General features: G+C 52.6%; 1 protein-coding gene across 4 annotated transcripts in view; it reads left to right on the forward strand.

Moving 5' to 3' along the window:
- The first annotated feature begins 1412 nt into the window (after positions 1 to 1412).
- The window catches only part of GTF2IRD1 (GTF2I repeat domain containing 1), a 59154-nt gene continuing 39795 nt past the window's right edge, over positions 1413 to 20771 (forward strand). For 3 of the 4 annotated variants that reach the window (XM_062592547.1, XM_062592549.1, XM_062592548.1), the window contains exons 1-8: positions 1413 to 1536; positions 3979 to 4120; positions 10253 to 10399; positions 14642 to 14825; positions 16256 to 16566; positions 17403 to 17492; positions 18386 to 18469; positions 19187 to 19370. In XM_062592547.1, coding sequence (XP_062448531.1) covers positions 1414 to 1536; positions 3979 to 4120; positions 10253 to 10399; positions 14642 to 14825; positions 16256 to 16566; positions 17403 to 17492; positions 18386 to 18469; positions 19187 to 19370 — 1265 coding nt within the window. In that variant the 5' untranslated portion in view covers position 1413. The remainder of the gene's footprint in view (positions 1537 to 3978; positions 4121 to 10252; positions 10400 to 14641; positions 14826 to 16255; positions 16567 to 17402; positions 17493 to 18385; positions 18470 to 19186; positions 19371 to 20771) is intronic. The other variant, XM_062592550.1, reaches the window with a different exon arrangement.

A 20771-nucleotide genomic window follows, 5' to 3' on the forward strand; every position in this document is an offset into this window, starting at 1 on the left:
CTCTCGCCGGAGGGTGTCCGTCCGGGTCCTCGGCCCCGCGGGGCCGGGTGGCACCGGGCGAGCAGCCCGGCAGGAGGGAGGCGGCTCCTGGCCGAGCGCGTGCCGGGGGGCCCCTCGGCGCGGGGCCGCTCTGCGGGGCGGGCTGCTCTCCGGGCAGCAGCGGGCGTACGGCGAGAGCCGGCGCGCGGGTCCCCGCCGGCGCGCCTGCGTGTGGTTTGCGAGACTGTCACCATCGTTTATCTGATAAGGAGTTGTCTCCACCCTCATTAACTTGCTTCATGCCCAAATCACAGCGCGGCTTTGCGCCGCTGAGCGCGAGCTCGTCCTTCCCGCGTCGTCAGAGACGGGTAACCCTCGGGCACCGCCGAGCACGAGCGTGCGTTGGCGCTTACCCGCCGGCAGAGCCGCGCGCACGTAGGTAGCTCGCTGCCCGCCGGCCCGAGCGGGCCCTGCTCGGCTGCTCCGCGGGCCCGGCCGCACCTCCTGCGCCCGCCGCTCGGGGCCCGCTCCGGGGAGAGGCGGGCGCCGGGCTGCGCGGCGACGCGGCCGAGCTGCCGCGGTTGCTGTCTGAGGAGCAAATCGAGTTAAGCGCGGCTGGCTTCATTCGTATTCTTCAGGCAGGCCCGCGGAGCCTCGGCTGCTCTCTAATCTCGCTTCATTAGAAATTCTCCAGCCCCTTTCATCCGCTCGCGGCTCCGAGCGCGTGATTTACAGTCTGGTTTGAACGGCTCTGAATCGTTACCGTCTAATTTGCCACCCTTTATTTGCAAAAATGAAAGCTCGGTAGCGTTGGGCTGCCCCCGGCGCGAGGGTTGGTGGCCGGGCATGGCGCGGAGCGGCGCGGGGCAGCGCCGGCGTGGCCGCGGAGGAGCCCGGGGGTCCGATTACGGCTGTGTGGTGTTTGCAATTACCTGATTTTTCCCCACCCCCACCTTGGTTTTGGCAGAAATGAAATCGTTTGCACGTTGCGTGTCTTGCTGCATGGGCTTATTTTATTTTATTTTTTCTACTTGCCTTCTTTTGCTTTTCCCCGCCCACGTGCCGGAGTGGCTCGAATCCATGGGAAAGCGAGGGCCGGGGCCGCTGCGGGCCGGGGTGACTCATCCGGTCCCCCGCGTCCCGCTGCCGCCGTGCTGCTCGCCAGCGCTTCCCGCTGGAGCAGGGCCCCTGTGGCTCCGCCGGGCTTTTCTGGATCGCGGCGTCTCGTCCTCCTCCTCCTGCCGGATAACCGAGGCTCGCGCGGTTTTTAACTCGGCGTTATTTCCTTTCCCGCTGCGAGCCGGCGCCGGGTTTCGCTCCCACGGCGAAACCGGCGCCGGCCCCGGCCGGGAGGTGGATGCTCCAGGTCTCCGTGAGGAACAGTGCAAATATGCATCTTATTTTTTCACGTTTTCCTTCCATTTTCAGGTGAATATGGCGCTGACAGGGAAGCCTCTAGACGTGACTCTCGGCAGCTCCAGGTCCGAGCCGTGGAACACGGTTTTTCCGCAGAAAGACGACATTGTCACCAGCTTAGTGTCCGCCTTGGACTCCATGGTAAGCGGGGCCGCTCGCGCCGGCGGGGCGCTTCCTCCGCGCCCCTCGCTCGCTCCCGGCGGTTTCCCCAGCCCGGAGCGGCGCCCGGCGGCGTCGCCTCCTCCCCGGCGCGGCTGCGGCTCCGGCAAGCTCCGCGCCTGCCTTTCCGGAGGTCCGACGGCCCCCGACATCACCGGAGAGGCCGAGGGACGCGGCAGCTCGGTGCCCGTGGTGGCACTTGCTCCGCCGCCCGGCGGCTCGCTTCCCGCAGGATTTAGGCGGCGGGGACGTTGCCCCCCTCGCCGCCGCAGCGAAGCGCGTCAAGCTTCAATTGGAAAGGCGAATCGTATCCCCGTGCTGACAGTCGTGAGGATCGTAGAGTCAGCTAAAGTTAATCTCAGATGTGTGTTGTTTTCCCATTAATATTTATGTTGGTATCAACTGAATGTAGTTTTTTTTTCTTTTTTTTTTCTGCTGTTTTACCAATGTTGTTGGGAGCTTTTACACAACAGGAGAACAATGGCTTTTATCTCGGAGAACAAAGAAAATAACTTTCGTATCTTTTGACGTAGAATTCCCGGTGGGAATCTTACATAAGTCAGCCTTGCTTACATAAACAAGATAACTGTCTGGATTAAGTCTCTTGGACCAGAGCTAATCTTATTTTTAACTGCGAATGTGATAAAGAAGGGAAAGTGTGTGTGTAGTTACAAGTGTATAGTAAAACGTGATGTGCTAAATAGCCCTCCCTTTTAAAGGCAAGTCCTATTCAATGTATTTTCCTTGGATGCATCTTATTCTCTATGTACGTATGTATTTTTTAGTCGTCTTCTTTTTGAAAATCTGCACCCCGCTAGAGTGGCGGTTGCCCGGAGCCAAAGCAGTCAACATGGTTTTTGCAGTTTGTATATGTACTGTCACATAGAGCAAATCACGCTATCTTAGTTTGGCTTCTTTATGGATATACATTATGCTACAGCCCTAATTATATGTTGACAAAAGGACCAGGAGGCCAAGTTGCTCTTGAAATGCCTTTATTCCGGCGTTTTCCGATTTCTGAGTTGTTGGCTTTGCAACCTTTCTCTCGCTCTTCTGCAACACGCCTGTGTATGTGCATGTAATAAATGTAGCAGACCATAGCACATGCACGCTTCCGTTAGGTTTTGGGGTTTTTTTGGATGGTTGTTCAACTTTTGACCAAAATACTTCAGCTCACTGCTGGGTCCTGAAAAGGGGGGTTCTCAAAATCCCCGTCGGAGTGAGGAGGTTGACAGCCCTCTTCCACAGAGGCTGAGCAGAAGGTAAAGTGACCAGACGTAAGAGATGCTTTTAGGCGCAAGCGAAGCAGAATCACTGTAAATACGTGCTGAGGAGCTGAAGGAAGCCGTTAGCTCTGGTCGGGTTTGATCTGTGCGGTGTCCTTGTCTGCCCGACATAAATTACGGTGTCCTCCGGCCACTCGGCTGTGGTGGTCGCGGGCGGAGGTGCCGCTGCCGAGCGCCTTTACGTGGGTTAAAATCCACGGAGGCAGCTCCGCTGGGAGCACGGGCCACTCCGTGCTGCAGTCAGACCCGCAAGAGGGAGAAAAAGGGGCAAAAATGGGGCATCTGCCCGGGGCGCCGATCGCAACCTCCCTGCAGGCTCCTCTGCTCTGCAGCTCACCCACATTGCTTTTTTTCTTCCTTTTTTTTCCATCTCCTCCCGAGAAAAGCTCCTTCCCTGCTGAGGCAGGCGAGAGGCAGTGGTGGCAAGCGAGGGATTCCCGCTGGGGTCCTGGCTGGACCTCCTCCGTGCCGCCGGGCAAGTCACCCAGCTGCTCCTCACCACCGTTTTCTCTCTCCAAAGCATGCACCCTGGGTGCTGTCTGGGTGACGTTGGTGCTGCAGCTGTAGGAACGTGACTCACTACAGGCGCTACCTAACAATTATAAAAAAAATAAATAAAAATGCATATCTGTGTATATTATATATAGCAGGAAGCACCCGTTACGTCAAACAGATTGATCAAGTCTTTCCCAGCTCCTTAGTGTTTTGCATAACTGCACAAGAAGAATTGTTCACCTAATCCAGATTTTGACCATTGAACCATCAGTGTTGTGCAGCTGAGTCCCATCCTCCTTGTTTTATTAAGGCTGGTGGAAAAAATATAAATTATTTCTTTATAGAAGTGTTTTCTTTTTTAAAAAATGTGTAAAATGGTTGCTTTTATGATGGGAAAAATTGAAACAAAATGACTGGTAAAAACTTCTAGTTTTCAACTAAAACAAAATTCCTTTCCTGTATCTAAGGCTTTATGGCATCCTAAAGTAAAGTTGCCTAAGTGTTTAAACAGTTTGAGATTTTACTGAAAAAAACAGAAAATTCTGGCCAAAACAAGGATATCCCTCTTGATAGACAAGCCTGCAAAATCCCTCACTCTGGCTTTACGCGGGCTCCGCTCTAACTTGGGCTCTTCTCCCCGCAGTGCTCGGCGCTCTCCAAGCTGAACGCCGAGGTCGCCTGCATCGCCGTGCACGATGAGAGCACCTTCGTGGTGGGCACGGAGAAGGGGAGGATCTTCATGGGCACGCGGAAGGAGCTGCAGGCGGATTTCCAGAAGTTCTGCCGTGAGTATCCCTGCGCCTGAGTGGTGGAGCCAAGTGATTCATCAGGTTTTAAGACACGCGTGTTTCGCGGGCCGTGCCTGCTCGTGGAGGGAGTTTCTTTCCCAGAGTCAAGGCGTGCATGTCTCTGCTCGTGCAGCGGCAGAAGTAGCATAGCTAGAGTTATCCAGTTGGATCCAAAATGTCACTTCCGTCTATTGAGGTCCCTCCAGAGGACCTCAGAGCAAAACTATCCCTCAGGTGGCACTGAAACCTCCTTGGGTAATGGCCCAGAGAGGAGCTCTTCCCCACTGGACATTGCAGAGTTTGAGGCTGGACAGGCCCTACTCAAAGGACATCCAGGAGCACTTGTGGCTGTTCCCTAGGAGAGTCATCAGTGTACAGGCAAAACCGCTGGTGCCAACAGGAGAGATTTTCTGGAATTACCAGAAATAGTTTGTCCTAGTGAGTAGTCAGGAGCAAGGAGTTTGGGGCCACGGGTTTTATCTGATTTGGGAACAGTGGTGTTGGCTGTGGGGTTGTGAGCTCTTTTTGGGCCGACGCGTGGGAAAGGAAACTTTGAACAGAGACCACAGGCTTCAGGTCTCAGGTGCTGGGCTGGCTTTTCTCTTAGAAGGACAGAAGATGCCCAGTTTTGCAGTTGGATGTAGAAATAGGTCACCTGGGAACTGCTCTCTGGTGGTCAGAGAGGCAGAGGAGCACAGCAAGCACTTGATGGCGGAGCTTTTGGAGGGATGTTGCTGTGTCCTCTGGGACACGAGCGGAGTTTGCTCCCATGGGAAGAGGATAGCAGGATTTTGCACCATCAGTGTTGTCTTCTCTCTGCGAATTCAGAATTTGCTTTGCTGGTCACATCCCATCAGTGCCACATCAGTGAACACGTCTTAAGTAAGAGGGGAACATTTCTCTTATCTGTCAGTCTCTTTTTTCCACAACTGCAAGTCCACTGATCCGCACCCATTACTATTTAGTGTTTTGGATATTGTCCCTTCTAATCAGACCAAATCACATGTTTTTAGTTGCCTGCCCAGGTAATTAAACCGAAGTTTGGGTGTTAACATTGTGATCAGCATTTTGGCTTTTGGAGGACCCCCATGTGCAGAAGTGGGCAAGCCCACGCAGAGGGTGACTGCTGGCCTTCCTGCCTCCGTGCTCTGCAGGAAGGGACCCGACCCATCAGTGCCAGCTCAGTTGAGCTGCAGCCTCTCTGAAAATAAATTGACAGGTAAGAGACATTATCCCTTGCTCTTGCAGTCCTGGAGAGGGAAAAAACTGCAGTGCTTTGCTGTACAGTGTATCCCTGACGGAGGAGCAAGGTCAAAGCTTTCTCCTCCAAGTCGGGGAAGATCCAGCAGATTTCAGAGGCAGTGTACTTTTTTGACCAGCTGGTTGTTTCTCTTTCTCATGCCGTTTCCTGCAGACACCTCCATCCCTTGCAGCCCCCCGCGATAGGCTGGTCAGGCCAGAGGAGGAGAGGCACTGCAAGGGACAACCCAAGTTCTTTTGGTGGCAGTGTCCCCAGCACACAGACCGGTGCTTTCCTCTGGCTTTCCCCTCTCCTTGCAGTGCCCGAGGGCAACATGATGGGAAGGGAGTTTGCTTTGTGTTGACAAGCCCAGGCCCGAAAGGGTGGATCAGTGGGAGAGAGGAGGCGCCGCGAAGGTGTCACTCAGTGTGACACATGGCCATCTCCCAGCCGGGGCATTAAAAGCACAGTGCATTGCCAGCTTCAGTTTGATGCTCAAAGCCTGATACCACAAGCATCTTGCTCTGCACCAGTGCAGTTGTGAGCTAGGAGAGGAGGAAAGGCTTGATTTTATTAGACGTCTGTATGTTAGAAAGCAGCGCCGTTTGTGCCTTTGCACAGAAGAGGGTTCACAGAAGAGGCTGCATAGGTCAGAAACAGCTTCTGTGCTTTTGCATCAGAAGTGGAGTGGTTCAAGAGGAATACAGGAAGCAGGACCCAAATGGAGAGCAGATTTGTTTGTACACGCTGGCTGCACTAAATGCTACAGTCTTGTGTGCTGGGACCTAGGTGGAAGGAAACAAACTGCGGCTGTGTGTGCATGCATGGCCTGGTGTTGATGGAAACCATATTTGTGCTTAATCCATTGGAGAAATTGCTCAAGCACAGTTCATTGTAGTGAAAACATTAGCCCTGTAAAGCTGCCAGGGTCACTGTCTGCTTGGATTATTCATCGCATATGTGCTGGGCGCACCAGCGAGGCTTGCCTGGAGTCTCATCTAGCCTCTGCAGTCGGCTTTGCAGAAGAGCTTCCCTGCATGTACCAGCTCTTTCGGGTTCTGTTCATCCTCTCTTTTATGGAGTGGAAGGGCCGAGATTTGTCCTACTCTATTTAGGTCTGAGGAAACCACCTTTAATTATTTTCTGTCTTGATATATTTAATTTTGCAAGTGGATTTCTTTGGATGGGAGGCATTTCAAGAAAGTTTCCTACATTTGTGGGTGTTGTGGCTCATTCTCTTACCACCTCCCACCATGTACAGAAGGCAGAAAAGCAATTTAGTCGTTCAACTGCAACAGGATAAGTCAATATGGGGAAGCTAAATCTGACGCATAAAAGGCTAACTGTGTCACTCTAGAGCTCACATTATCTGATGACTGCCTGCAAATGTCACACATATATATTAGAAATGTGTGTGTGTGTGTGTATGTATGTGTGTATATATATATATATATATATATATATATATTTGGGTGTACATATATTGTGGACAGCGACCTACTACTGTACTGGGGCAAGCCTAAATGTGTGAAGGCACTTGCAATTAAATCCTAATTTCCTCTCTTTTGGTTTAACTTACACCATTGTAAAAATGAAATTGTAACATTTGGTACCAAACACAAATTTTGATGACGGGGCTCTGACAAAGCAGCTGATACACGAGACAGGGTGAAATGCGATAACTCTGTCCTGAATTATAAATGGCCGAGGCTCAACTCCAGTACATAAAGCTCTTACAACTGGCATGCATTGTAAAGCATCCCTGGAAATGCCTCTGATTTATAGTCGAGCTTCCCCTTTAGAGAGAATCTAAAATAATCTAAACCAGACATCGCTGGAAGATATAAGAAGCCTCTTATCTAGCGAGCCGTGTTTCTCTGGGCACGCAGACCTCACTCGAACACGCTCATTTATCTGAAACTCTGGCCCAGCCCTTCCTGACATACTAGGAGACTTGACAATTATAAAGATTAATGTAAAGAGGAGAGAATTTGTTGCGTGGCCAGAAGAGGAGTGTCGTGGAAGGGTGTGAGTTTGGATGGATTTCACAGACTTAGCAGAAAGGTTGGAAAAGTTTTTGAGGGGGCCGTTACGCCGCTGAGAAATGACGGAGAGCTTGCAATAATACGCCGAAGCAGAAAACGCCTTTCTTCTGCCCGAGGGAGAGTGGGGCGCTCTGCCCCGTGGCTTGCGGACCAGCTCTGCCCGTGCCACTGCTGGCACCGCTGGAGCTGCTTGGGGTTCCTGCGGTCACCAGAGGTGGTCCTGTGCGGCCGAGGGGTCTTCGATGGCCTCCCGAAAGACGGCGGGGACGCTTGCGCCTTGGCAAGGCTGAGTTCAGGGCGCTAAACAACGGCTTTGCAGCCTCTGCCGGCGAGGACAGCGCGGTCTGCGGCGGGGAGAAGAGAAGCGCGGTGCCGTCACGGCCGCAGGGTTGCTGCGCTGCTCCTGCCTCGCTCAGTGCCGGGGCTGTGCCGCTGCCGGGCGTTTTGGGGCTCGGCACAGCTTGATCGGAGAGATAACAGGCGAGAGCTGTAAAATGCAGCTGGGAACATTAAAGTCTGTTCTGAGTTAACTTCATGAAAAGCTTGCTTTATTCCAAACAATAAAGTCTCGAACATCAAATGGCAAGGAAGACGTGAAAAAGCACTGCAGGCTGTTGGCTCGCTCTCTCCCCCCATGTATAGGTGTGCATTATTTTATTTTTCATTTTCTCTTGTTTTAATATCTCATAAGAACCTGGAAAATTGCATTTCTCTTTTTGTGGCCTTCTTCTTTTCCCTGCATTTGACAGCTATTGATTCCCTCTCCCGCGCCTCCTGAGGAGGCCGTGCTGGTGTTCCTCCCCACCCTCCGCGGCACTGACTGATGCCATCCGTGTCCCAAAGCTGTTCAGAGGTCTCAGCTAGATGCAGGACTTAAAAATGCTGAGCACTTCCCACCCAGCCCGTGGCAGACTGCCCAGGCCAACGCAAGGAAGGGGGCAAAGCGGGGAGCCAGGCACTGCTTTGCAGCGGTGGATGGTCTTGCCAACTGCTAGAGAGGTGCTATAGCAGAGTCTGCCCAGTGCTTTGAAATGCCACCGCAAAGCCGTAACGGCAAGAGCATCAGTTGTCTCCAAAGAGCAGTCCCACGTTGGCAGAGAAGTACATGTAGTGATTTTATTTTATTTTTTAAGTCTTTTTCACTGTGGGTCTTATCTCTGATCAGGAGAAATGAGACGTGGGCCAGCTCCTGGGCTGGCCATGCTTAGGGGTCAGCTGCCTTTTCAGCAGCTCTGCCTGACCTTGCCTGCATTAGCGCTCCTGCAGTCTGTGGAGGTGTCCTGATTTCACAGGCAGCTGGAAGGGCTTCGAAATGTGGGGCAGCCACGTCCAGAGGGCTTTCCCATCCTCTTTGCATCCAAGTTGTTGCTACCAAACATCCGAGATGCTTTAACAGGCTGTGCCCAGAGGCTGTGTGTGATATGAACTGCCCAGATAGATGGGGACTGACATCCCCTTTTCCATGTCCAGTTGTGTTGGCTGGTGAAAGGACCATCTGGGCACTCGCTGTCCATCCAGCAGCTGGCAACAGCCCCGCCATCCTGCTGGCCGCAGCAGCTCCCAGGAGGACGCCGATTCCCTTCAGCCCAAACCAACCAGGTTGGCTCCCCAGAGCTGTTCACAACATCTAGGCTAATCCAGGTGAGCTTGCTTGGAAGCAGACCGAGGAGCGCTCGCGCGGACGGCCATGCCGTCAGCGACGGGGGGCAGCAGCGCCTGGCCGGGAGACGGGCTTCGGGCAGCCCAGCCGTTTGCAGGCTGCCCAGCTGCGGCCCAGGCGAGCTGATGGCACGCAGACCGTGTCTGCGGGGCCGCGGGGCCCTGCAAGTCGCACCTCTCACCCGACCAGGGCAGCTTGGTCTGCGGTCTGGGCCAAAGTCCAGCTTCATCATCCCGAGCGGAGTCGTCTCTGGTTTTGAGATACTTGCGACGTTTGCTGGGTTAAGCAGGTCTGGTCTCGCTGCCTGTTTCACCCTCCCAAGCTTCGCGTGCTTTTTGCAGCTCAGCATCTCTTACGCTGCACTGAAATGGGAGCTTTATGCAGCAAAGCACCATCTGGTTATTGCCCTCCTACATCATCCAGCTGGTTTTTAACCACAGCTCCGTTTAAAGAGCAGTGACTGGGTTTCCTCTGTGCACGGGGGATTGCTTCTGACGCCGGCAGAAGGGATCTGCGAGTTCCTCCTTAAGCAATCGAGCGGCATCCAGGCGGATCGCTGGCGAGAGGCTGTAGAGTATGATGAAAGAATTAGTCCTTTGCCACTGAAAATCCCTCGTGAATAGGTTTAGATAGAATGGCAATAATGCACTTGTAGTGTTTAATTTTCTGTGTATTTAGAGATGCAAGGAAGTCGTTGCTGAAGATATGCTTTATTTGAGGTTTAATGGGGGAAATTAGCAGGAAATAGCTGGTATTACTGAGCTACGTGACACTGAAGGGTAAAAAAGCCTCCCAGAAAGGCGGATTTTCTTTCCGGAGAGATTGAAGGCTAAGCAGATTGAAACCAGAGAAAAGAAACGCACCGGCCAATTAATGGCAGCGGTTTTGGCGGAGCCGAGCGTGTGAAACCCGGCGCAGGGAGACGCGTGCGGGCCGGAGCGCGGCCGCGGGATCGCCGCCGCTCGCCGGGGGAGGCGCGAGCGCGGGGCTTTGCCGGGCCCGTCCTCATCCCGCGGGCTCTGCGGGCGCCTCTGCCTGGGGAGCGCGTTGCCTGCCGTCGCGTATTCCTCCGTCTCTGGTGGGATGTTTCTGGGGGTGGGGATGGAGGGAGTAAACCTCCCGTGAAATCCCCCGTCGAACTTGCTGTCCTTGCAGCATCTCCCACGTTGTCCTCTCTCCCGCAGGGGTCCAGCAGAGGAAGGAGCAGGACGCGGACGTGCCGAGGAAGGCCAAGGACTGTGGGCGGAACGTGCTCAGGGTCTCCCCGGACCAGGGATCAGACGTTTACCTCCTCAGGAAGATGGTAGAGGAAGTGTTTGATGTGCTTTATAGTAAGAACCTTCACGATTCCATTTGGGGATTTTGCTTTGAGCCGCGGCGAGCGGTCTCTCCGCCAGCCGCGATGCCGCGGCGCCGGCCGCGGGTCCTCCGGGGCTCCCAGGGCCGCGGCGAGCCGCTGAGCGGGCGTCAAGCTCAGCACGTGCCTTCCAGCGGCGCCGTACCGGGCTCTTGCTCAGGAGCTATGTAGAAGCGGGCTATACATCAACGCTGCCTTGAAATCGGGTCCGGCCGTGGCCTTTCCCTTTCCAGGGGGACGATGAAAGAAGCTGTTCCCCGAAGTGGTAATTAAGTGCCAAAAACTAAATTGCCTTGCGGGGGAGGCACACTTCATCTCCCCCAGCAGCCTGAACCGTCTGCTCTGCTCCAAGTGTAATTTTTAAAATGCACCTTTATCCCTAACGCTGCTTCTACAACACCTCTTTTACAAGCGCTGTGTCAGGGCTCTGCAGTGTCTCTCTCACTTATTTCAGCAGCAAGTCTATTTAAAAGGAAAAAGATGATTTTTCTAGCAGGCGGCCCCGCAGCTTTAGCTCCCAGAGACAAGCTGGTCCCATTCCAGCACATGCATCATCCCTAGCAATAAAGATTCTGCAATTAAAATGCAGATGACCATATGGTTGTTGATATGTAACCCACTGGGTTGCAGAGCTCCCTCTGGGCCCAATCTGCAGAGGTTACGAGCCTGTTACAGCCCCGGCTTGGCTTCGAGCTGGAGCTGCGGCAGCGCCTGCCTTTCGCTCGGGCGCTTCGTGCTCGGGCGCCCCGCGGAGCTGCTCCCCGAGGGCGGCGCGCGGCTCCCGCTCCGCCTTGCAGTGCCCGGCCCGGCCCGGCCCAGCCCTTGCGGGGGGACGCGGCGATGCCCGGGCACTGCGGTGGTGCCCGCGGCGCGGGGCGGGTTCGCCCCCGAGCACGGCCGCGGGGTGCCGGTTCCCTCAGGCAGCCCGGCTCCGGGGCGCGTTAACGGCCCGAGCGGTTCGGCCGCGGACCCCGACGCTCCGGTTTCTCACTGTTCTATCGCTTTGCGTTTCAGCGGTCGTCTCCTGGTCTCCTGCCCGGGATCGGGGCAGGTTCTGCTGATGTTATTTGCTTTTTAAAGCTCACCCAAAGAACGTGCGCTGCGGGTTTTGCAGGCAGGCAGGAGAGACAAGGTTTCCCCCTCCGGGGAAGGACGGTAATGATCGGAAGCTGAGGTTTTCTAAAACCACTTAAAGGACTTGGATGCGATATTCCCATTACAGGGAGTAATCAAATCCTCTCTCTGCCTTTGAAAGGTTCAGCCCAAGTCACAAGGAAAGGGAAGTGCAGAAAAAACAAATGAATGAGCTAGGAATTTTGTTATAGAGCTAGTTAGCTCCCCGTGCTGAACAGGGGCTTTTTGTTATCCTTCTTCTGAGAGAGAGCTAAGATTTAAAGACCTCTTGAGAATACGTGAATTATATTATAGCACATAAATATTTAATTATATTAAAAACCTGACCAGGGTGCATTTGTATGTGGACATACGGAACAGAAAATCCTTATATTAGGAGCAGTTTGGAGAAACTCTACGTTATTGCGTGCATTTCAACGTGGAGTGGGGACTGGCTGGATAAACGGAGCAATGCCTTCCAGCAGGGATGTCCCAAGGCCTGCCGTGATGTCCTGCCTCGTGCCGCTGGGTATTGCCCCTGCTGATGGTAGTTTCAGATGCTTGTTAGCTGCAGGACACTGCAGAGGAAGGTTGGCGGTCCCTGGGCTGGTGGTTAGAGCTCGGGCACTGCCACCAGAAGAAGTAGGTTTGCATCCTGGCAGTGGTGCTTTCCTACTAATTCAAAAGGAAAAGCCGTTTCCGTATCCACTGAGTCTTTATGCGGTGAAATCTGCTGGGCAAAGGCTCACCCTTGGCAGGCATCTCCTTGCTTAGTCGAAGGAGTCTCCAACCTAACTTAGGTAACGTTAGCTTGGAGTTTTTCAGTGCTGAGAAGTGTCATCTTCCGTTGATTTTAGGGGACGACAAGGGCTTTCCTGAAAACCGAGCTGCGGGTTTGCGCGCCCGCCCCCGGGGGCTGCGGCCTCGTGTGCCCCGCGCTGCGAGCGCGACGGGGCTGCACTGCTCTCGTGGAGAAGCTGGTCTCCTCGTTAACTCCGGAGATCTAATGCTGAAGATAGGAGGTTCCTCAGGGTGATTCTGTTTCCAATACCGATAGGGCTGCTAGAAATTAACAGTTATCTTTCTTCTGTTTTCTTTTCTTTACCTTTTTTTTTTTTTTTTTTTTTTTATCCTTTCGGTTGCCTCCCATCAACAGGGATTGGAAACAAAAATCTTCGAAAATGCTCAGTCAAAAAGATCGCGTATTCCCTCTAGAGCCCGGTAATCTCCACACCAACAGAACGACTGATTACCGCCGAGTTCTATTAAACAGGCATTAATGATTATTATTGTCTCTCCTTAGCTAAACCGTGAGCCTCTGCACGGCAGCGCAAGGCTTGCTGAAGGTCACTTTGACAGTAACACATTCCCCATAAAAATATATTCAGGGAGTTGCTGAGCATCGGATAGATAAGGAGTCACTGTGGGCATTGCACGCTCCTTCCTCCATCACGAGTGCTGGTGAGGCCAAGAGGGGTGATGGTGGGAAATGAAAACCTGCTCGAGCCAGTGCGTTGAGGCAAGGAATCAATTAGTACCTTTCCAGCTTGCAGAAAGTGTACTTGCGGTGTTGCGGTTCAAAGGTTTGTTTTGAAACTTCTGTTATTAGCTTAATTAAAACATTATCCATCCCAGCTATAAGGAACCTTGATGGCGTGTGCAAGTCACACATCATTAGTTATCGTGCATTGCTTCAAAGAGCATGTTGAAGAAATCACTTTTAATAAGGACTTGCTGACAGTGCCACAAGATTTCAAGGATTTCTGTAAGATCTTCTGCAGGTGAAAAAAAAGAAAAAGAAAAGGAAAAAAGATGTTAAACAAAATCGGCAGTATAAAATCCCACAGCTGTTTCAGGGTCCCATATTCGCTTCTGCATGCCCGTCACCATAGTGCTGCAGCGTGGATTGAGATCCCCAAAGCACTGGAGATAACGGAGCAGAAACCTTGCCATGTAGCCAGATGTTCTGCATCTGGATGTTGATTTGCCAGACAGGTCACATTCATGCACAGCTATTCCTTCTCTTCTGCTTCATGCTTTGTGCGCTGGGTTTATTGGTTGCCGTGGTTTGGGTTGGTTTCCAAAGTCATTTTTTTCAGGGCAAGCAGTTCAAGAGTTTTGGCTCTTCCTCTCGAAACACTTTAAAGGAGCCTGATTTTCAGGAAGTATCTTGTCTGGGAATCAGACTCTTTCAAGCATGCCAGATTTGGGCACCCAGCCTCTAGTCATTTTAGAAAATCTCTGTGCAGCTGTGATTCTCTTGGGAATGGTCATATTCTGCTGCTGGGGGAAGTGGAAGCAGCTTATTCCCCAATCCTCAGGGCGATTTCACTGTGAAAGGTGCAAAGATACTTGTGTTTTTTTTGTGTTGCTGAGCTGGTACCATGTACTAGGGGGTATGGGTTATCCTACAGGGATGAGCTATGTGCCCATCTGTTAAGGGGAAACGCAGAGATTTCCTGACTACTGAAGGATATTTTGCGTTCAAATGTATCGATGTTTGCAATGCTTTCAAATTGTCAAATGGAAGGAAATTGTTGGGTATTTTTCTTGCTTTTAAAAGTGCATTGAGGCTGCGTAGCAACAGTAGCGATGAAAATACATTCATTTCTTCCAGGAAGTAAAATAAGAAAAAACTACTGAAAGTAAGATCCCCAGAATGTTTCAGTAAACACAAGATAAAAATCTGTGCAAACCCTTCGCCCTTCCTTTGACAGATCTCGGCTCCCGCCAGCGTTGGCCCAGTCCTTTGCTGGCATAAACCCGCACGGCTCCAAGGGGGGTGGGCTTGTGCCAAGTGGCCCGGCTAAGGATTTTATAGTGAAACCCAGGGGCTTCTGCTTACTGGATTTGGTGAGATTTTTATTAATTAATGTTTATGAAATGCTTGCAGATCCTTAAATGCTAAACACTAACTTAGGAGCTGGTTTCGTTCTAATAATGTTATCATCGGAAAGAACGGTTGTGATCTGCTGCCGCTGGTGCTGTCACATTTTTTTGCTGTCACATCTCCTCCTAAAGTCCTCTTGGCTGCAAGAGGTAGCAAAATTTGTCTGGAAAAGCCAATGATTTTACGCAGTGTGTCATTGTGCCCGTTCCCCAGGTGAAGCCGTAGGGAAGAGCAGCGTGGTACCCTTGCCATATGAGAGGTTCCTGAAAGAGCCAGGATTGCTGGCGGTCGCTGGCTTGCCCGAGGGGATCAGCTTTAAGAAACCCATGGAGTACGACGTGAAATCCCTGATGGCCATTTTAGAGCACAGCCACAGTATCCGGTTCAGGCTAAAAAGGTAACTTCAGGAGCGCCCCGAGGGGATGGAGGGCGGGGAGGCCCCCGGATATCGGCCTCCTCTCGCCGCGGTCTGCAGCAAAGCCGCCGCTGCGCATGCAGCATTTTGGCCTCTAGCCGCCTGCTGCTGTTTTCCCCCCCGTCTGAGACCTCCCCAGCCCTGAAACGTAGGTGCAAACGTAGGTGCAAACGTAGCCTTGCAAAATCCAGCCTTGCAGAGAGAGATTTCTTGGAGTCCAGTGGGCTGAGATTGTTTATTTCTATGAAGTGAAAACAGGAAGGATGCCTAGTAAGTGCATCTAAATGTATAAGGTTAACCACACTACTTTATTTCTCTCTGCCAGAATTTCGTCTGCGTTAAGCTAAGTGCTTTCTTGTCACCAAAGAGATTGCCAATGTAAACGTCTTAAACCTCTTTCTAGGCTGAAATGAATATTTTACACCAGATGACACGGCAAAGTTGGGATAATGGAGAGGGTGAACTCACCAGGCTATTTTGGCCCCGTTTTCACAAGGGGCTGTCAGATTTGGATGCTGTTCTTCTGAAGTTTGCCTGTCTTCAGGCACCTTGGTTCAATTGAGAGAAATGCTGAGCACCAGCAAATACTTGCTTTGAAGGCTCAGCACTTCTGAAAAATCAGACTGAGATAGCTAAAAGTAGGACACACACAATTTGAGCTATTTTTGAAATGATGGCTGCATGTCTCATGTAAAGCACGCATGTCCTTGGTATGAAGTTCATCCTTGGATTGAAGAGGTCCTTGTTGATCTTGTCATGAGTCCTCAGAGCTGAGAATGGCCATAATGTCGATTGGTTAAGTCCCACTGATTCGTTTACTCCTTAAATGCACCAGGCTATGGAGCTAAACTGGTTTGCCCCAGCTAATAACCTGTTTGAACTGTTCTGAGACCTACCTGCCCTAGGAGAAAATGGTGCAGATGCCTGAAGGAGAAGTTGGAAGAGGTTAGGCAACAGCTGTAGTTTTGGAAACAACAAGCAAAAAAGAGCAAGACAGCCATCAGTGCAACGTGAACTTTCCATCCTCCTGGACATGACTCATTTGAAGGCTATCCTTTCCCCTTCCACATCTTTGCTTGTCTGGCTTATTTGTCCTACTGGCATCTGCCCCAAATGTTAGCCCAGGAAGGCAGACAATGTGAGCAGCTTTGATTAAACCCAGCTTGCTGTCTGAAACTGCTGTCCCTCTAGGTTCCTGGCCAAATCTTCCATCCTTGCATCAAGAAGTTTCCTACTTCCCACTTGCAGGGCATCTTGGTGGCAAGCAAACCTTGCCCTGCTGGCAGCAGGAGCTAGGCAGGATGGTGGGTCTCGGCATGCGTGGCTCACAGTGTGAACTGCCTGAGTTGGTTGCAGTATGTGGACCCAAAGGAACCTGTGTTTTCCTCTTCTTTTCTTTCTCTCCCATTCAGGCCAGCGGATGAACCCAGCAGAGAGCCGAACCCTAGTGTAGAGTTGAATTGTACCTCCCTAGCGTCCAAGGGCACCCGGGAGTCTGGTGCAAATAACCAGATCGCTAAATCCGCCAGCCAAGACACTCCATCCGCTGTAGCCATGACCAATTTCTTATATGGTGTCTCGCTGCCTACGCAGATTGCCATGGACCTAAAGCAAGAGGTGTCTTCCAGTCTGCACGGGGTGAATGCAGCCAGCGAGGTGCTGATGGCCAGGCCCTCAGGAGACCTGAAGGTGCCTTCTTCACAGGAGTACAGCGACTGCTGTGGTAATAGCCTTAAGTTTGCTCTCAGAGGAGGGCCTGGTGCAAAGCCCACTGAAGCTGAAAGGGGAAAGACCCATGCGTTTTGGTGGCCTTTGGATCAGTCCAAAAACCGACCTGCCGTAGCACTGGAGTAGCCCAGCTCCCTCGTGCTGCACCTTGCTGTGGCCAGATGGTCTCACCACACATGACCTGTGGCCAAGGGCCCTCCATGCCATCCTGGGGCAGCCTGGGCATAGCTGGCAGGTGGATCCAAGGATGTGATGGCAGGGGGAAGCTCTCGCTGGTCTGAGGGCACAGTCTGACCACCTCAACCCTGCAGAGCAATTTAAGCATTTTTTTCTTCCAGCTCACCCCACTCTGGGAGGGCAAGGGGAATGGAGGCTGGGCCATTCCCTCGCCCAAAGTGCAAAAGATTGACCCTTACCCCGCACTCAGCCATATGCTCACTGAGAGGTGAGCAGAACCCCCAAGACATGGCCTCAGGCTACTTCCTTTTGACATCCTCAGCTGTTTCCTAGTGGCATTTGAGGTTGTAATAGAGAGCACATGGGTGCCTACATGCCTCACTTTAAAGTGATGGGTGCTGCCCTGTGAGGAGAGGGGAGCTGGTTATGGAGGTTGGAGACATGTGGTGGGGTTTTGGTGGGACTCCTGGGCTTGGTGTCCCTCTTGGATGATGTGCAGGTTGAGGGATGCTGCACTGTGGCCACCCTGTGCACTGCCAGTGGTTGACATCACACTTGGGTGATGCTTGGGGGCCCCACAGCACCTCTTGCCCTGCATGCCCTCTGTGATTCGCCTCTTATCGTGCCTTTGGCCTTGTCTCTCCTTGTGTCCAGGACAGAAAGCAGCCGGCTCCAGCGGCCCCCTTATCCAGAACGTACACTCCTCAAAGCGCATCCTCTTCTCCATCGTCCATGACAAAACAGGTACGTGTCCCGTGGGTGCTGGGGCGCGAGCCAGGGTCCGAGAGGGTTGTAGGTGTTACAGCAGGGAAATTCCCTTCCCTTCTCACACCATCTCAGCCGAGGAGCTGAGACATCTCTCTCTACTCGGCTGCCCTTCCTCACCTTGATGCCGAGTGTCTCCTAGCATTAATTCCTTCTGTTACTCCACAGAGGTAGGGAGATGCCATCCCTGCTTCCTACGTGAGGAACAGGGGCACAGCGTAGGCCGAGTCATTTGTCCAGGGTCAGCCTGGCTCTGCAAAACAGAAAATACTGGCCATAACCTTGATGTTACTTCAAAATAGTTGAAACTTGCTGACCCCAGGTATTAGTCCACAGCAGTGCCTCGAGGATGATTAACAATTTCCCAGGAGGAGGAGGCTGTTCCACTTGCCCACCTCGGCCCCACCTAAGGAACTTGCAATCTAAAAACGCTGACGTATTTACATCAAAACCCTCGACTCTGCGCTTCGGAGAAAAAAAAAAAAAAAAAAAGGCAGGTGGGAAAGTTGAGAAAGAGAAGGCACGAAAAAGCTGCTTTGTGAAAACGCTGTGTGCTTGGAGGGTGCGTGCAGCTAGAGTCTGTTCTCTCCCGAAGGGTCTTTCGCTTCAGGGTCGCAATGTTTTACGGGGTCGTTCCTCAGGAATCTGCTCGGCCCATGCCCCGTGCACAGCCGCAGAGGAGGCTGCTTTGGGCCGGGGAAGCCCAGACCTTATCTGCCAGGCTGGCAGAGCTTGCTCAGGAAGGGGGGAAATAATTATTTTTAAAGCAGCAAAGTCTTGTTCCCAGTTCTTAACACCTTGCAAGAGAAAAGTGCATCTGCTGTGTATGAACCATATGGAAGTTCCTTATTTCTTATATTTTGTTTTGATAGATAAGTGGGACAGTTTTATAAAAGAAACTGAAGATATCAACACCCTTAGGGAGTGCGTGCAAATTCTGTTTAACAGCAGATATGGTGAGTAGGAGTTAATATTCCATTATGCATCTGCAGCGCTTGTGGTTTGCATATCATTATAGAGCAATCATTTTTGTTCCCTAACACAGCAGCAGAAGCCATATGCTAGAACTCCCTTCTCTTTTTAACGCTTTTAGCCCAGCAGCTCCCAATCTTTGCCTTTCTATTTAAGGTTATATCAATATTTCCCTTTGGAATCCCCCGTGTCTAGGAATTTGTAACTCGGCCGTAGAACGGCCCGGGTCCGAAACGCGGTGCGCGGGGTCGGCGCGCCTGGGCTCCGCCAGCGCTCCGGGGCGAGGGGGAGGTGTTGCTGCCGCCGCTTAAAATTAACGTGGCAGAAAACCAGAAGGTTGTACTTATTCCAGCTGTTTTCTCTTCACCTGTAAGCGCGGGAAATCTGTTGCGAAGGGGCCGCCTGGCCGGGGCGCCCCGGTTCGCGGGGGCGGCGGGGACCGCGGGGCCGGCTCTCGCCCGGGCTCAGCGCCCCGGCGGGCGGCGGGGGGGCGTCCGCCCCCCGTGCGGAGCGGGGAGGGTGAGGCGGGCCGTGCTGCTCCCCGCGGCCCCCCGGGGCTCCGTTTCTGGGACAGGCGAAGGCGTAGCAGGCTTTTGCTCTGCTTTTCAGACCTACTTGAGTTAAACCTTTTTCACCTTCTCTTTATCATCTGCAAAAGAAAAAGCACGTGTTTAAGCTAAAGCCGTGTGCTCACCTTCCAGCCGAAGCCTTGGGGTTAGACCACATGGTTCCCGTCCCGTACCGGAAAATCGCGTGCGACCCAGAGGCGGTAGAAATCATTGGGATCCCTGATAAAATACCATTCAAAAGACCTTGTACCTACGGTGTCCCCAAACTCAAACGGATCCTGGAGGAGAGGCACAACATCCATTTTGTCATCAAAAGGTACGTGGCGAGCGAGACGCGCCGCGGGGAACGCTGTCCCCCGCGTCAGCCCTCGTCTGTCACAAGTGATCTCTTCTGAGCGTAGTCTCCAGGCATTAGCTGCGTGCTGATATATTCGATGTTAATGTCGTAATTACAGCACGTTTGGGCTCACTCTGTCTAGCTCTTCGCCTCTGTTCGGCTCTCGGGCTTTGGCTTGGCCAGGTTGCTGCCCGGACACCCAGGGAACAACTGCCCGGGAGAGGGATCCGCTTGGAGAGTTTGGTTTTTCCACTCAAAACTTGTTCTACCCTTCTTTATGGGAAAGAGTTAAACGGCTGTTGTGCAGACATATGTAGGGGACTAAATATTATTCTCCCCCCCCACCCCGGGCCCCTGGTTTTCCATCGCTCTTTCCCTTTTCGCCAGCGACCCAGCCAGGTCACAGGGCTGTCAGCAGCGCCGTGAGCACCGTCGCCGCCGCGGTGACGCCCGCGGACGCGGTGACGCCGTGGGGAGGCTGAGCAGACGAGGCCCTTCGACCGCGGCGCAGCCTGCGCTGTCAGCTGACGCTCAGCCTCCAGAGGGAAACACGTAGAGTGAATTCCCCTCCACCTCGTATTTTTGTGGGGTGATATTTTCCCGTATTTTGGGTGTTTTTCATTTTATACTTATAGCGTGTTGAATCCTGGTTTCTGCTTTTGCACTGGATAGGAAGAGAATGGGAGCTTTCTTGATTATGGGTGCAGCGTGCAATCCCTATTTACTTCTCCATCAGAGACCTGTTTCGTAATATATTTAATTGCTCGCCACCTCTGCCGAAGTAATGTTATTCCCATGTTAGAGGCGTGCAACTAAGGCACGGAAAAAACAAGGTGAAGGTTCTCAAGGATGCTAAAATCACTGCAGTCAGGAGGGATTAGGCATCCTAAAAGCAAATAGGTTTCTAAATATCTGGAAAGATTTAGAGGAAAGCCTGGGTTCACAACCTCCAACGTCCAGCCGTGCAATGGGTGTGAGCGGCGAGCGCCCTCCTCGCTCCGGCACGTGCTGGGGTTTGCAAAGCCGGGTGGGTGAACCGGGCCAGGCGGAACGTGCCCTCGGAAGAGCCAGGGAGTCTGCTGCTGCCCCAGGGCTTGCTGCAGGAAGCTCCCTACGTAGTGGTTTTAGCTGCACTTTCAGGCACAAATTTTGGCTTTTCTGAAAGCGGTGGGATGGTTCTCATCTCGCCTGTGCCCAGAGCCGTCGGGGCAAGCGCCGACCGCGGCTGGGGCGAGCAGCGGTGCTGAGCAACGCCACGTTTTTGGCGCAAGGATGACTGTGTCCCGAAAGGTTTGCCCGCAGCGAGAGATGGGCTGGACGAGCCCATCCTTTCCTTGAGGGTTGTCAGCATTTGGCTTTGTTCTGAACGGGGAAAAAAAA

Source organism: Rhea pennata, chromosome 20 (genome assembly GCF_028389875.1).
Source record: "Rhea pennata isolate bPtePen1 chromosome 20, bPtePen1.pri, whole genome shotgun sequence".
In the NCBI taxonomy this organism is placed as follows: Eukaryota; Metazoa; Chordata; class Aves; order Rheiformes; family Rheidae; genus Rhea; species Rhea pennata.